At 37.8% G+C, this 13,393-nt stretch overlaps 2 protein-coding genes across 2 annotated transcripts in view; one reads left to right on the forward strand and one right to left on the reverse strand.

The window, feature by feature from the left end:
• THOC1 (THO complex 1) overlaps nucleotides 1-9,622 on the forward strand; it is a 59,201-nt gene extending 49,579 nt beyond the window's left edge. Inside the window, exons 18-21 of the mRNA XM_045296218.1 lie at nucleotides 5,154-5,237; nucleotides 7,408-7,555; nucleotides 8,239-8,314; nucleotides 9,219-9,622. Of these exons, the coding sequence (XP_045152153.1) occupies nucleotides 5,154-5,237; nucleotides 7,408-7,555; nucleotides 8,239-8,314; nucleotides 9,219-9,514 (604 nt within the window). The 3' untranslated portion in view covers nucleotides 9,515-9,622. The remainder of the gene's footprint in view (nucleotides 1-5,153; nucleotides 5,238-7,407; nucleotides 7,556-8,238; nucleotides 8,315-9,218) is intronic.
• The window catches only part of USP14 (ubiquitin specific peptidase 14), a 48,890-nt gene continuing 45,007 nt past the window's right edge, over nucleotides 9,511-13,393 (reverse strand). The window contains exons 15-16 of the mRNA XM_004702894.2: nucleotides 12,969-13,076; nucleotides 9,511-12,295 (exon numbers count right to left, since the gene is read on the reverse strand). Of these exons, the coding sequence (XP_004702951.1) occupies nucleotides 12,144-12,295; nucleotides 12,969-13,076 (260 nt within the window). The 3' untranslated portion in view covers nucleotides 9,511-12,143. The remainder of the gene's footprint in view (nucleotides 12,296-12,968; nucleotides 13,077-13,393) is intronic.

Raw genomic sequence — 13,393 nt, forward strand, 5'->3', positions numbered from 1 at the left:
TTTTTGTTTGTTGATATTGTAACCTGCTTCGTTGCCAAATTTTCCAATTAGTTCCAAAGTTTTCTTCTCAAGTCTTTGGAGTATTCTATGTCTAGAATTATAACACGTACAAATAGAATTTTACTTCTTTGGCAATTTGCATGCCGTTGATTTTTCTTTCTCATCTAATGGCTCTAAATAAAACTTCCTGTACAGTATTGAATAACAGTGGTGATAAAGGGTATTCTCGTCTGGTTCCTGCTTTCAGTTTCTTCCCATTGAGCAAGACATTGGCCCCTGGTTTTGTGTATAGATGCCCTTATTTTGTTGGAGAGTTTCCCTTGTATTCCTATTTTGTTGAGTATTTTTCTCAGGAATGGTTGTTGGTTTTGTCAAAATTCTGTTTTAATCAAATTTCTTTTCTATTTTGGTGATCTCTTTGCCTGATTTTGGTACCAGGTTTATGCTCTTTTTTAAATGAGTTCAAGAATTTATTCTTTTCAAAATTCTGGAATACTTTAGAGTAGAATTGCTACCATATCTCCAGTGAATTCCCCAGTGATGGAGTCCTGCCCTGGACCTTTTTTTTTTCTCTGGAGGGGTGGGGTGGCAGGGGCACTTTTTTTTAAATGATCACATTAATTTCTTCTCTGGGTTCAGTTTTTTAACATGTTTGTGTTAAGATAGGCAATGTGTTTTTAGAAATTTCTCTATTTCATATAGGTTTTCATATTTGCTGTGGTACAGTCCATAGTATTGTGTTACCCTTTTTATTCAGCTGGTTCTGTTGTGATGCTGCCCATTTCATTTCTTATTCATGAAGTTCCCATCATCCTATTTTTCATCTATTAGGTTTGCCAGTGGATTATCATGTTATTAATCCTTTCAAAAGAGCTAACTTCTTGTTGATTTTTTCCTATTTTACTGTTTACTGGTTCATATCTGGTTCTGCTTACTGGTAGTTGAAGGTTTATTTTCCTGCATTTGTTCTAGTTGCTAGAGATGTTGAGTTATGTTTGAGTGTTTTTCCTTTTGGATGCATGCATTTTATTGCTATAAATTTTTCTGAGTGCTAGTTTAACTGTGTGCTAAATGTTTTGGTGTGTTGTTTTTGTTCTTATTTTGTTTCAATAAATTTTAAAATTTCATCATTTATTTCTTCAATTACAATTCGTCTTTAAGCATGTTCAAAGTCCGTATAGTTGACTCTTTACCCCGTTGATAATCCAGTTTTATAGCATGGTGCTCTGAATTGATGGCTTGTAATAATTCATTGTTTTAAGATTTATGAAGGCTTTCACTGTGGCTTAACGTAGTCTTTTCTGAAGAGAGTTCCATGTGCACTAGAAAATAATTTATATTGTGCTGTTATTGGGTCAAGTTGATTAAGTGTTTAGTTCTTCTGTGTCTTCGTTGAGCTTTTTTCAAGCTCTGTATTGATGTCTGACTATTATTGCAATGTTGTCTATTTTTCTCCTCAAATCTTTGAGTTAAGATTTTTAAGGTCTTATATTGAGTGCATAGATCTTTATTATGGGTATATTTTCTTGTTTAGTTCTCCCTTTGATTATTATGTAATGTTCTTTTTTGTCACTCAGTGTGGATTTTGTCTTGAAGCAAGATTATCAGATTAATATTACCATTCCCACTTTTAAAAACTGCTTTTAGCTTTACAAGGGGAATCCTGGGTGGCATAGTAGTTTGAAACCACCAGTCACTGAAGGGAGATAGATGGGGCTTTCTACTCCCATGAAGAGTTAACAGTCTCAGAAACCCACAGAAGTTCTACCCTGCCCTACAGAGTTGCTGTAAGTCAGCATCATCTCGATGGCAGTGATTTTGTTATTCTTGTATGTTAACGTTCTATTTCTTTGTGTTTAAGTTGTATGTCTTGTAAGCACTGTAAGCACCATATTGAGGTCATATTTTATTATGCATTCTGCTATTCTTTGCCTCTTGACTGTTGCAGTTAATTCATTTATATTGTGTTATCGATGGTTATGAAATGATTGCTTTCATTGTTTTGTTTTTGCTGGTTTTTTGGTGATTTTCTGTATTGAGTTCATTTGTCTGTGGGGTTTGGGTTTGTTTTTTTTCTTTCGGTTTACAGTTCACAAGTCGTGCTGCTTTCCCCATTTATTTTTATGAGGTTCATGCATTTTTGTTCAGATTACCTTATTTGCTACTCTTCCCAAATTTAAAACACTATAATCTCTCTTAAAGTGTACTTGACTTCCTGTTTTGTTATTTGATTATTCCCTCTACTTTTTAAATATCTTCATTGTGACTCCCTATTTTCAGTCTTAACAGTTTTTCTTTACTTTATTAAATTAGGTTGATTTCAGTATGGGTGTATGTCGTTCTAACATTGATTTCTGCTATTGTTGGGCCCCGTACCATGGAGTCCCATAAGTATGTGTGCCCCAGTTATTCTGCACTTTAAAAGTAGCCCTGCTTTGTTCTGCCTGGGCCCTGAGCGCTGGTAGCCTCTAGCAATTCCACCCACATATAGTAGGGCCCGAAAGCCACCGCCAGGTACGTGAATATGTACCAGCCCCACATAGTTCACTTAGATCTTTCCTCCTCCTTCACTCAGGCTCCAGGCTTTCCGTCTATATCTTGCTTAATCACATCCTATTGAAGAGGGATTAGGTCGTATGTCTGTCAAAGTCACCATCTTTTACCAGAAGCCTCTTCTCACTGTATTTCCAGTGTTGACTTTCAAACTGGAAGCAAATAGGGCAAAAGCCTGGTTCTTTGAAATGCATAATTTTCAAACTAATAAATGATTCTAAAACACTTGTAGATGGTGGGTCTGGCTGGGACTTGTGAGCTTTCTACACAGAGAAGGAAAGGATGGGAAACTCCCAGGCCACTTCTTGGGGAGCCTCTCTCGTCATGAAATGCAGCTGTGTCAAGGATTTGATGGTTCCTGTTTCCTGGAGTTCATTTGTCTTTTCTGATCTGACCCTTGAGTTTGACTTGCCTTTCTATCAGAATTTTATTTCTAAAAATAAATTCAAGCAAAATGCAGTTACAGACCAGTCATGCAGATATGACATCTAAAATGACAGCTGAACACTAAACTCTTGCAATATCATCTTGGTTAGTTAAAAATTCATGGGCTTGGACATTATGTCAAAAATTCACATTTTCTGGTGAAATTCAAATGTTAACCACTTCTGAACCGTAGCGTAACCACACATTGTGTTGTCAGGTGCCTGCTAGCCGACTTTGACTCATGACCAATTGTCCAAGAGAACAAAAGCGCCTGGCCCTCTGCAGTTGGAGTCATCGTTATTTTGAGCCCAGTGTTGCAGCCACCGTGCCAGTCATTTTTATCAAGGCACTTCCCCTTTTGCTGAGCCTCTGCTTTAGCAAACATGATGCCGCTTTCCAGGGATCACTATCTCCTGATCACATTCCAAAGTACAAGGGGCACCCCTCCTTCCAAAAAAATCCCCCCAAAACGGGAAAAGCTCCTCTGAGTGGACCTTTCTTCATACACAATTTTCCTGCTAGGCAAACATCGGGCAGCTTGCTCTGAGTTAGTGCACCCAATTGCGTCGCCTGGAAGGTTCTCTCTGGTCACAGTGGATTTTTTCATGAAACAAGTTTTGCTCGAACCTGTTTGTTTTGTGTGACGGCTAATTTAAGAGAACAGTGTGTGGCTGTGAAATTTTGTTTCCTGCTCCAGAAAAAATGCCGCAGAAACTGGTATGATGTTGAACACAGCTTATAAGGGCAGCACCAAGGGAAAAGCTCAGGTGTATGAGTGGTTTTCCCATTTAAAAAATGGTGAAATGTCGATTGTGACAAACTTTGTTCTGGAGGTCCATCAACTTCTGAAGCAGACTAAAATGTCAACAGAATTCATGTATTCATGCTCGAAGACCAACTACAGATCACTGAAGAGATGGGGAAGTTATCTAGGCTGTCTTGGAGCTCAGTTCAGCGAATTATAATGGAAGATTTGGGAATGAGAAGGTTTGTTATGAAATTTGTGCCTCAGGTTTTGACTGACCAGCAAAGAGCATCAACTGTGGGTTGAAAGAACAGCTCCTGAGACCAGTTTTTGGCAAAAAAAACAGCATGCCTCTCGTTCCACCCACCTGACCTCTGTGTGAATGAAGAGGAACATGAAAGGACATCCATTTGACTGTAGAAGAGGTGAAGAAAAAAAGAGAGGTGCTGTCAGCCATCTAAACAGTTGAGTTGGAAAAATGTTTCCCAGAGTAGTCACACATTTGACAAATGTTGTCAAGTGTAATGGAGAGTACTTTGAAGGTGATAAGGTTGTTTTATGAAAAAAATTTAAATACAAAACTTTGAAATAGAAATTCTGGTTTGGGATGGCTACTACCCCCGCATGAGTGAAGTCTTGTTATCTTGCTTCTCGGCAAGCATTCTGACTATACTTCCTCCAAGACCTGTTTGTTCCAGCAGTTCATGGCACGATGATGGAAACGCATCTGTTCAGCTGCAGTCCTTATTTTTGTCAGCTTTCATGTGAATGTGAAGTGATGCCAAATACCATGGCTCAGGTCAGGCACACAGTAATCCTTTTTGCTCAATGCAGTTTGTCATTTGATTTGACTGCTGCTTCCACGAGTGTCTCAAGTAAAATGATGTCCTTGGTATCAGTCTTTGCTTCATTTACCATGCTTATTGGTCCTGCTGGGAAGATTTGATTTCTTCAGTTATAATCTAGACTGCCTTCAACTATAGTCTTCCTTCATCAGCAAATGCTTTGTGTATACCAAATGCTTTGTGTATACCCATTGCTATCAAGTCAATTCCAATTTAGAGCAACCCTAAACAACTGACCTTGTTGTCCAAAACTCTAATCTTACAGAAACTGCCACATCATTCTCCCACTAACTTTTCAATTTGCAGGCAAGCCCGACAGGCTTAGCCTAGGAATTAAGGACTAGTGATCTTTTTAAAAATCAACCAATGTGTCACAGTGGTCTCGTTCCCTGGAGGGGTACAGAACCTTGTTCTGTTTTGTGTGGGGTTTTCATGCGTCATTGGCCATCTCAGTGACAGCTGAGAGTCCAGTTTGGAATCAATTTACTTCTTTAAACATCTGGGTTTCTAAGAAACCTAACTAAAATATGGGTCACATTTGGATCTTTCACTGCCACCTTTTTATGTTTGTGTTGTATGCCCAGGGAGTACATGCCAACTTTGGAGGAATTTTTTGAAGAAGCCATTGAACAAGCAGACCCTGAAAATATGGTTGAAAGTGAATATAAGTAAGTAAATTTTCTCATGAACCAATGTTAATTTTTTTCAGCGTTTTTTCATAGGAATAGCAAATCTACTAGGAATCTTCTTAAGGTTCAATTGTTAGGGTAATGCTTTTCCTCCGGCAGTTTTGTGTAGTCATTACTGCACACAGATGATGCTCTGCAATGTAGAAATGCACTGTAGTATTTTGTCTAAGACCCATCGCCTCTTTTCTCGGTTCCTTTTTCAAGGCACAGTGTGTCTCCCACTAGTTTTGGAGGTTTTTTTTTTATTAAACCACTGCCTTTTCCTCAGCTTCCTTCCTCCTTAACCTGTTAGGTCAAATTTGAATGGTACAAATGTTCGGAGAATAGTATATGTTACAATATTACATCAATGATTTGATGGAGAATTTTGAAAATGCTAGAAGATTCAAAGTGCTTAAACAGAATAATGATGGAGAGGAAGACTTTATGCAGAGCCATAACACTTAACGTTGTCTCCAAGGAACAGAGGCGCAGTCAAGTACTCAAGTAAATAGATGTACTTGAATTCAATTTGGCCTGTTTGGGGAGCAGTACTTTAGGAATCTGAGATTAGCTCTCACAGGGTACCACCTATTACTGCTCTGCTCCATTAACACTAGGTTCATAGGAGAGGTCACTTGGATGCATTTCAAGTTCTCCAGAACCCATTGATACTTACCTCCTACCATCTATGGTGACTTTTATCTATATAATGAGAGAAGCATATCCGAATTCATTTTTCTAAGCCTTCTAATTGCAAAATTCCCTGTGTGATGTACCTGTCTACAGATATACATCAATTTGATGCAAAAAATTAATAATCCCACTAAATCTGTTTCACTCATAGAAGCATTACTTCAGTAATAGTCAAAGTTCTTAAAGTAAATTATCAAATGTAAATATAATGTAGCAGATTGCTCACTGACCAAGCTAAGTGACCCTTAAGATGCATCGAACCTAGGATCTCAAATGATGTTAGTTTTATATACATAGTATTGCATAGTTTCGTTGATAAGTTAATAGTGTATAATTGTTTTTTTCACTCGTATATCAATTTGATACGTGTGTTTTAAAGATCTATAAACCTTGTGTTAAGTAATTCATGGGTTCTCTTCTTAATGTAACTGCTCATTGTGTTAGTGACTGGATGTTTCCTTTTGGCAGTTTAACTTTTTATTGTGAACTAGGTGAAGATTTGTAGAACAAATTAGTTTGATCAACAGTTCACACATTTTGTGTCAACTCATCCATCACAATCCCCTCAACGTATCACCACTTATCCCACTTTTTACAGGTGTTTCTTAATTCCATTCCACTTTTCCTAACCTTAACGTTGACCTTGGAGAATTCATGTCCTTTGCTTTGAAGTGGTTGCTATGGAGGCGAGTTCCTTTCCAGACCTGAAGGGCATGGAAGGGGCAGCCAGACTTAGGGTCCCACCAGTCCTCTACTCACCAGGAAGCCGAGGGTCTTGTGATACTGAGTTTTGTTCCACATTTTTGTCACTCCAGCCAAGACCTTTGAAGGAATGAGTTCATTTTTCAGAGTAGTTGGTAGTGGTAACTGGGTACTATCCAGTTCTTCTGGTCTCAAGAGTTGTAGAGACTAATTATTGGACTAATTTTGTTGGGACCATTTTTTATTTAGAGGTTGATATTAAGTGAAAATGTTACACAAATAGAAAAACAAGTATTGGTTCAATTATCATGATCAAAACTCACTGCTGGGCTTATAAAACATTCTGACACTTGTGTCTGCAGGATTCAGACATACTGGTCATTGCCAGTCTGACCATTAACTCGCTGAACATTATGTGCCTACTATACTTCTATAACCTGTTTTTCTTCCAGTAAACCAAATGGATGATCCTTGTCCTCCACTTATACTGCGTAGGCAACATTAGACACACGTTGTATTTAACCTTTAAAATTTAAGTAAAATGTCTGTGAAGTTTTCAAGTGTATTTGCTACATATGAGCTTACCCAAGCAACACAAGGGGACTTTGCCACTTTATATGAATGTTGGGCTTGTTACATATGAATGGGCTGCATACTGAGAAGCTCTTTAGGAATAGGATTATGATTAAAAGAATGGTACATTCAGCTACTTACCTTTCGGAATTTCAAGTGACAGAATTATATTAACTATAAAGTAAAAAATTTCCTACAGGGCTGTGAACAATTCAAATTATGGATGGAGAGCACTAAGACTATTAGCACGGAGAAGCCCTCACTTCTTCCAGCCAACCAACCAGCAGTTTAAAAGTTTGCCAGAATATCTTGAAAACATGGTAATAAAGCTAGCCAAGGAATTACCAGTAAGTGATATGGTCAATTTTTTTAATCCTTAACATGTCTTAATTTTAAGCATAGAGCTGAATTCAGAGTGTAGAATAGTGAGCCACCCCCACCCTCCAAGTTTTACACAAAGGGAAGAAAGCACTAGGGTTTACATTTATAAGAAATGCACTAGTTGTAAAGAATTGACTACTGATTTTATTATACCATAGAATGTAACTCAGGTTCACAATATTTCGGACAAACTGTTGTCTACCTGGAAACTCAGCATGTTTCTTGTTTTACAGTGTATTGTCTTTTATCAAAGATGGGGAAATATTTGTGCCTTTCGACACTCTTTTCCAAGGAAAGATGAGAACTAAAAACTATACTGTGTACTAAAAACATTAAAAAATTACTCAGACTGAAGGGGGTGGTTGCTCCTCCCACAGCCCTCCCTAGACAGTTGTGATCTTCCGCTCATTACTTGCAGGCCAGCTGCTCAGGCTTTACACTACCTGCCTCTTCTTCCCAGGTTGGGAGCAAGGGGAGTCTTTCCAGGCCTCAGCTCATCCCCTATGGCATTCCTCCAGATAGGCCACCCCATTTGTGATCCTTACGTGACATACCTAACACCCTAAGAGTACCCTGAATGTCTAACCATTATGCATAAACAGTCTCCATTTTTATTTCGAAAGTTAACATTGCATTTTCTCATTCTTAGCCTCCTTCTGAAGAAATAAAAACAGGTGAGGATGAAGATGAGGAAGATAATGATGCTTTACTGAAGGACAGTGAAAGTAAGTTGAGGTTTCTTGACTGGTTTATAAAATTGGCAGGTGGGGTTGTTTGTAGTGATTTAAAACTATTTCATACAATCAAACAATACTATGCCTTAAATAATACAACTAGAAAATGAAAACTTCAAATGGAAGGTACATAGGTTTGCATTTGAAGGTGGGGGAAAACTCTTAAGAGGAGCAGCTTGTTTCTGGGAAAAACGCAATTTTCTGTAATAGAGAAACAGCTTTAGTTTTGCTTATTGATCTAATGGGGGGCCATGGCTGTAAAAATAGTATTCAGCCCATGAAGAATATTCTACCTTAATTGGATTTTCAAATAAAGCTTACAAAGGATTAGGAAACCCTGGTAGTGGCTCTGGGGTAGGCATTAGGCTGCTAACCACTAGGTTAGCAGTTCTAAACCACCAGCCACCCACTCCACAGGAAAGATTCTTTCTACCTCTGCAAAGTTAGTCTTCAAAACCCACAGGAGCAGTTCTACAATATAGAGTCACTATAGACTCAGAATCTATTCAGTGGCAGTAAGTTTGGGGCTTTCTGGTAGTACAGTGGTTAAACACTCAGCTGCTAAGCAAAAGGTCTGTGGTTCAAACCTACGAACTGAGCAGGAGAAAAATTTGGAAGTCTGCTTTCCTTAAAGATTATAGCCTTGGAAACCCCAGAGTACTGTATATACTCTAGTACAAGCCGACCCGAATATCAGCTAATTTTACCACAAAAATTGCATTAAAAATGTGCTGAAAAACTCGGCTTATACATGGTATTTCTATTCTGATTGTTGTGTCTGAAACAACTTGAATCTGTCCCGCCCTGTATCTTCCCAATGCTCTCGTGTTTTTAGTTGTGCAAGTCATTGTATTTTGCATATAACACAAATGGACATTTACTCCTTGTCTAATAGGTCCTGGTGTCCGGCGAGACAAACCTGTAACTGGGGAACAGATAGAGTTCTTTGCCAACAAACTGGGCGAACAGTGGAAGGTGCTGGCTCCCTTCTTAGAGCTGAAAGACTCTGAGATCCGGCAGATCGAAGGTGACAGTGAAGACATGAGGATGAGAGCTCGGCAGCTGCTGGTTGCCTGGCAAGATCAAGAGGGAACCCAGGCAACCCCAGAGAATCTAATTAATGCACTAAACAAGTCTGGATTAAGTGACCTTGCAGAAAGTCTAACTAATGACAATGAGACAAATAGTTAGCTTATTTCTTTGTTTGTTTTTTATTAAAACTGTGATAAGATTTTGTTACCAAGCAGCATTTGATAAGAGGTCCACTGGTTTTGGTAAACAATAAACATTTTGATAACAGTTGTTGTACAGTTGGCTGGTGCTCCAAGAACAGCAGCACACATTGGCTCCCGGTCACTGACCCAGGGTTTGGAGGGCGGTGGGTTGGAAAATGGCCGTGATTATTAAGTGGCTCAAAGTCACAGAACATACTTTTACTTAGTAAATATCTCAAAGCACTATGTAGGGTTTATGTTGTTTCCTAAGTTTTACTGGGCCAAATTTGTGTGCTATTAAATTATAAATTTTAGTTCACCATTCTGAAATCCCAGAGTAAGGCTTTCTGAAACCACGACTTTCTTTCCCCTCAATCATTGATGCTTTAAAGCAGAGATCGGCCAGCACCTGTTTGGATAAAATGTTGCTGTCTATGGGTGCTTTCACACTGAAATAGCAACTATATGGCCTGCAAAACAGATGTTCCCTAATAGAAATGTTTTGTCAACCCTCAACTTTAAAATCTAGGATTTTCAGCCTTACAATAATTACCCAAGCTCTCAAGTCTTTGAAGATAGGGATGCTTACCTCAGAGACTGAAGTTCGGGCCATGTACAGGCATCTTATAAACAGTAAAGCACTGCATGGTGAGCACTGCATGGTGATGGAGGAACGGCGTAAGAGCGTGCCCTCCTCTCTTCCACAGAAGCCTTACCCTCCAGGGCTCCAGATTAGGTGCTTTTTCTTTACGTCTGAGTCCTGAGAAAGCTACTCCCAGTGACCTGAGCTCCACCAGCTGGGTCAGCACAGACAGCGCAGCCGCAATACCAAAATGGCTCCCTTGTTAGTGGCACAGTATATAAGGCACATTCAGCAAGCAAGACCTTTTCTTGCCTGCTCTCCCTTCTTAAAAGGCCTTACCTACAAGGCCTTACTAGTTGAAAACCACTGGTTGAGTTCTAACTTCTAAAAGTATCTTTGGAATTATGTTTTTTGGACCAAAAAAGTAAAATCAAGGGCTATGCACTTTATAATAAACCTACCTGAAATGGTGCAGTAGCTACAGCATCCTACAAATGAGAAAACCTGAATTCTAACTGCTCAATTTTATGTCCTCCAAGTTACTCAAACCAAATGAGCAAGTCAATTTTCAAAAACGTTTGCAAATGGTAAAGGTATAATACAAATACTAATTAATAATTTTCATGGTCTAATCCTGCCCTCTCTCTCTTCTTTGTGCCCTTCTCCCCCACCACTAAGCATTAATTGCCAATAGTAAAAGTTTACGTGAAGAAGCCACATTCGCAAATAATGTCCTGGAATGCTGATTTCATCCCCTATTTTTCTCTGATTGCATTGCTCAAATTACAGAAGAAAATGGCCATTATTCTTTAGGAATAAGTGTTACACGCTACAGGGTACTGGACAACTTAGGCAAAGATAAATTTCATGATCACTCCTAAAATTTTACCGTAACACCAAGAAAACTGCAGACAATTACTCTATTGTCTCGCTAGCAATCAATCCAGGTTCCTTAAATAAGATGAGCAATTGACGTTGAATGTATTTAGATGGGGAAAAACCATATTAAAATACATGGTACTCCTTGGTGTTTCCTTTGATCACTTTAAAATCACTGATCTGAGATTAAATTTTGAGTATGAGGATTAACAGTAAAACAACTGCATTCAGCGTCCAAGGAACTCCATTACTTTCACAATTCTTTATAAATGTAACATTACAAGCAGGCTCAGAGGATGATAAATAGCAGCCTAAAACTAACATCTGCAAGAACTGGACAGCATGAAACATACCTGAAACTAGCCATACTCCCACACACAACAGACAAGAGACTTGAGGTGAATAGCTGTACCCTCCTCTTTTTTAATGAAAGAGCCTCACTTTCTAAAAATAAGTAACCAGAGCTTGTCAACATTTTTTAGGCTGATTACTACAAAACGTTTCAAAGTTGAATGTACAAATCATAGTACATCAGAGAGAGACACAATAATAAAATGTATAATCAGATGTACTATTACTGATCACAATTTATTTCAAAGTCATGAAAAGCCAGCAACAGAACAGACTGAGCCAGTTGGGCTGGACAAATACGTGATTGTACCCATATTTCCTTCCATGGGATGTGGAGAGCAGCACTGAGTTACACAATGAGAGCAACACTTTTCCTTCCACCTTCCTGGCAAAATTATTGTTAGATAAGGCAAAGGATGGGTGGTGATCTGAACCATGCAAAAACAACAAAGTTACAGGTATGCAACAAACATCTTGAGCTGCAAAAGGCAGGGAAAAAAATTTAAGTAATGGTTGAAAGGCATTTCACCTAAGAATTTTCCTTCTAATTATGTATGAAATAAGCCTTTTGTAAATGTTTTCCTGCTCCCCTATGCAGGGTGGCACAGTCCAAAGATAATTGTTCTGTAATTTTTTACATTGATAGACAGTGGTTTGCAAGTCTTCTGTGACCCTCCAGTTCCACACGAGGGAAACATAAAACCACCTAATTACCTTCTAAAGCTCTAGATTGTAGAAATGATCAACGAATAACATTTATTTCACACCTATGCATAAATAGCTAAAATGAATACTACTGTTCACTTTCCTCTTCCATTATTTCAACTCTGCGAGGCCCATAGAGTAAAACGTAAGCTATATGCCAGTCTCCACCACCAGAAAGCCGCAAGATATCTTCTGGTGTGACGATGCTGACTTTATCATCATCAAACTTAATCCATTCATCTAAATAGCAAGAGAGGAAAACAAAGTTATTCAGCATTTCTTACGCAAAAGTCTGTACAGTATTATTTCATGAGCTACACCAAGAGTTCTCCAAATGTGGTCAAGGGACCACAGAGTGAGTCCCTATGACTATTTCTAATATTCTACAAAATCAAAAATATCTTCAAAATATTACAGTATTATTTGTCTTTTCTATCCTTACACTCTCAAGTATAGAATTTCACAGAGGCTACATGATGTGTTGATAATGCAAGACAATGCAGAAGCAGATACGTGAATCCAACCATATTCTATTAAAACAATATAGATTATAAAAACGTAAAATACCATTTATGGCTAATGTAAAATGAATAATTTCTTGCTAATTTGAAAATTCAGTGGTTACCCTTTTAAAAATGGTATTCCTATTAATATAGTTTGGGCATATTAATGTCATTTTTCAATAAAGTACTTAAAAACATTTTTTAGTTATTTTCTAATATAGTAAATCTTGAGATGTAATCCACATAAAAGCTATTTAAAGTCCATAGTGATCAATATGAGATTAAAATTTGGAAAACTATCATGCAATATTTATTCCATATAAATATATGGAATTATTTAAATATTTAGCATGCTGTTCTACTAATAATATGTTCAAAAAACTAATGTTTGAAAAAATAATACTCTTTACCTTGTTTCCTTTTCACCCAAGATACATAATGACCTGAAGAACTAGACCTTCCCTGGTGAGTTAGCACTGCTTGTAAGTCATAGTATCCACAGTTATTGGAGCCAATATCTGAAGAAAGACGTGAATGCATTAATTTTAAAAATGTAGGCATGACTTCTCAAGTTAGAACTCTAAAGTTCATATTCCACAAATGTAACTCTTATTATAATTCAAAAAAAAAAAAACCTGTCCAACCAAAGTAAAGCTTCAGCAGAGAAATTTCAAGAAATAATGTGGTCACTGATAAAACTATGCTAAAAAAGATGGAATAATGCTAACAACATATATGCACATGGAAAAAAGGTATGTACATAAGTAAACGATTATGTTGGAAAACAATTTTACTGTTACTTATAAGAAAAAGTCTCAATTGAAGTGAAAATTTC

This window comes from Echinops telfairi, unplaced genomic scaffold (genome assembly GCF_000313985.2).
Source record: "Echinops telfairi isolate 266 unplaced genomic scaffold, ASM31398v2 ScPeMD7_7400;HRSCAF=8409, whole genome shotgun sequence".
Lineage (NCBI taxonomy): Eukaryota > Metazoa > Chordata > Mammalia > Afrosoricida > Tenrecidae > Echinops > Echinops telfairi.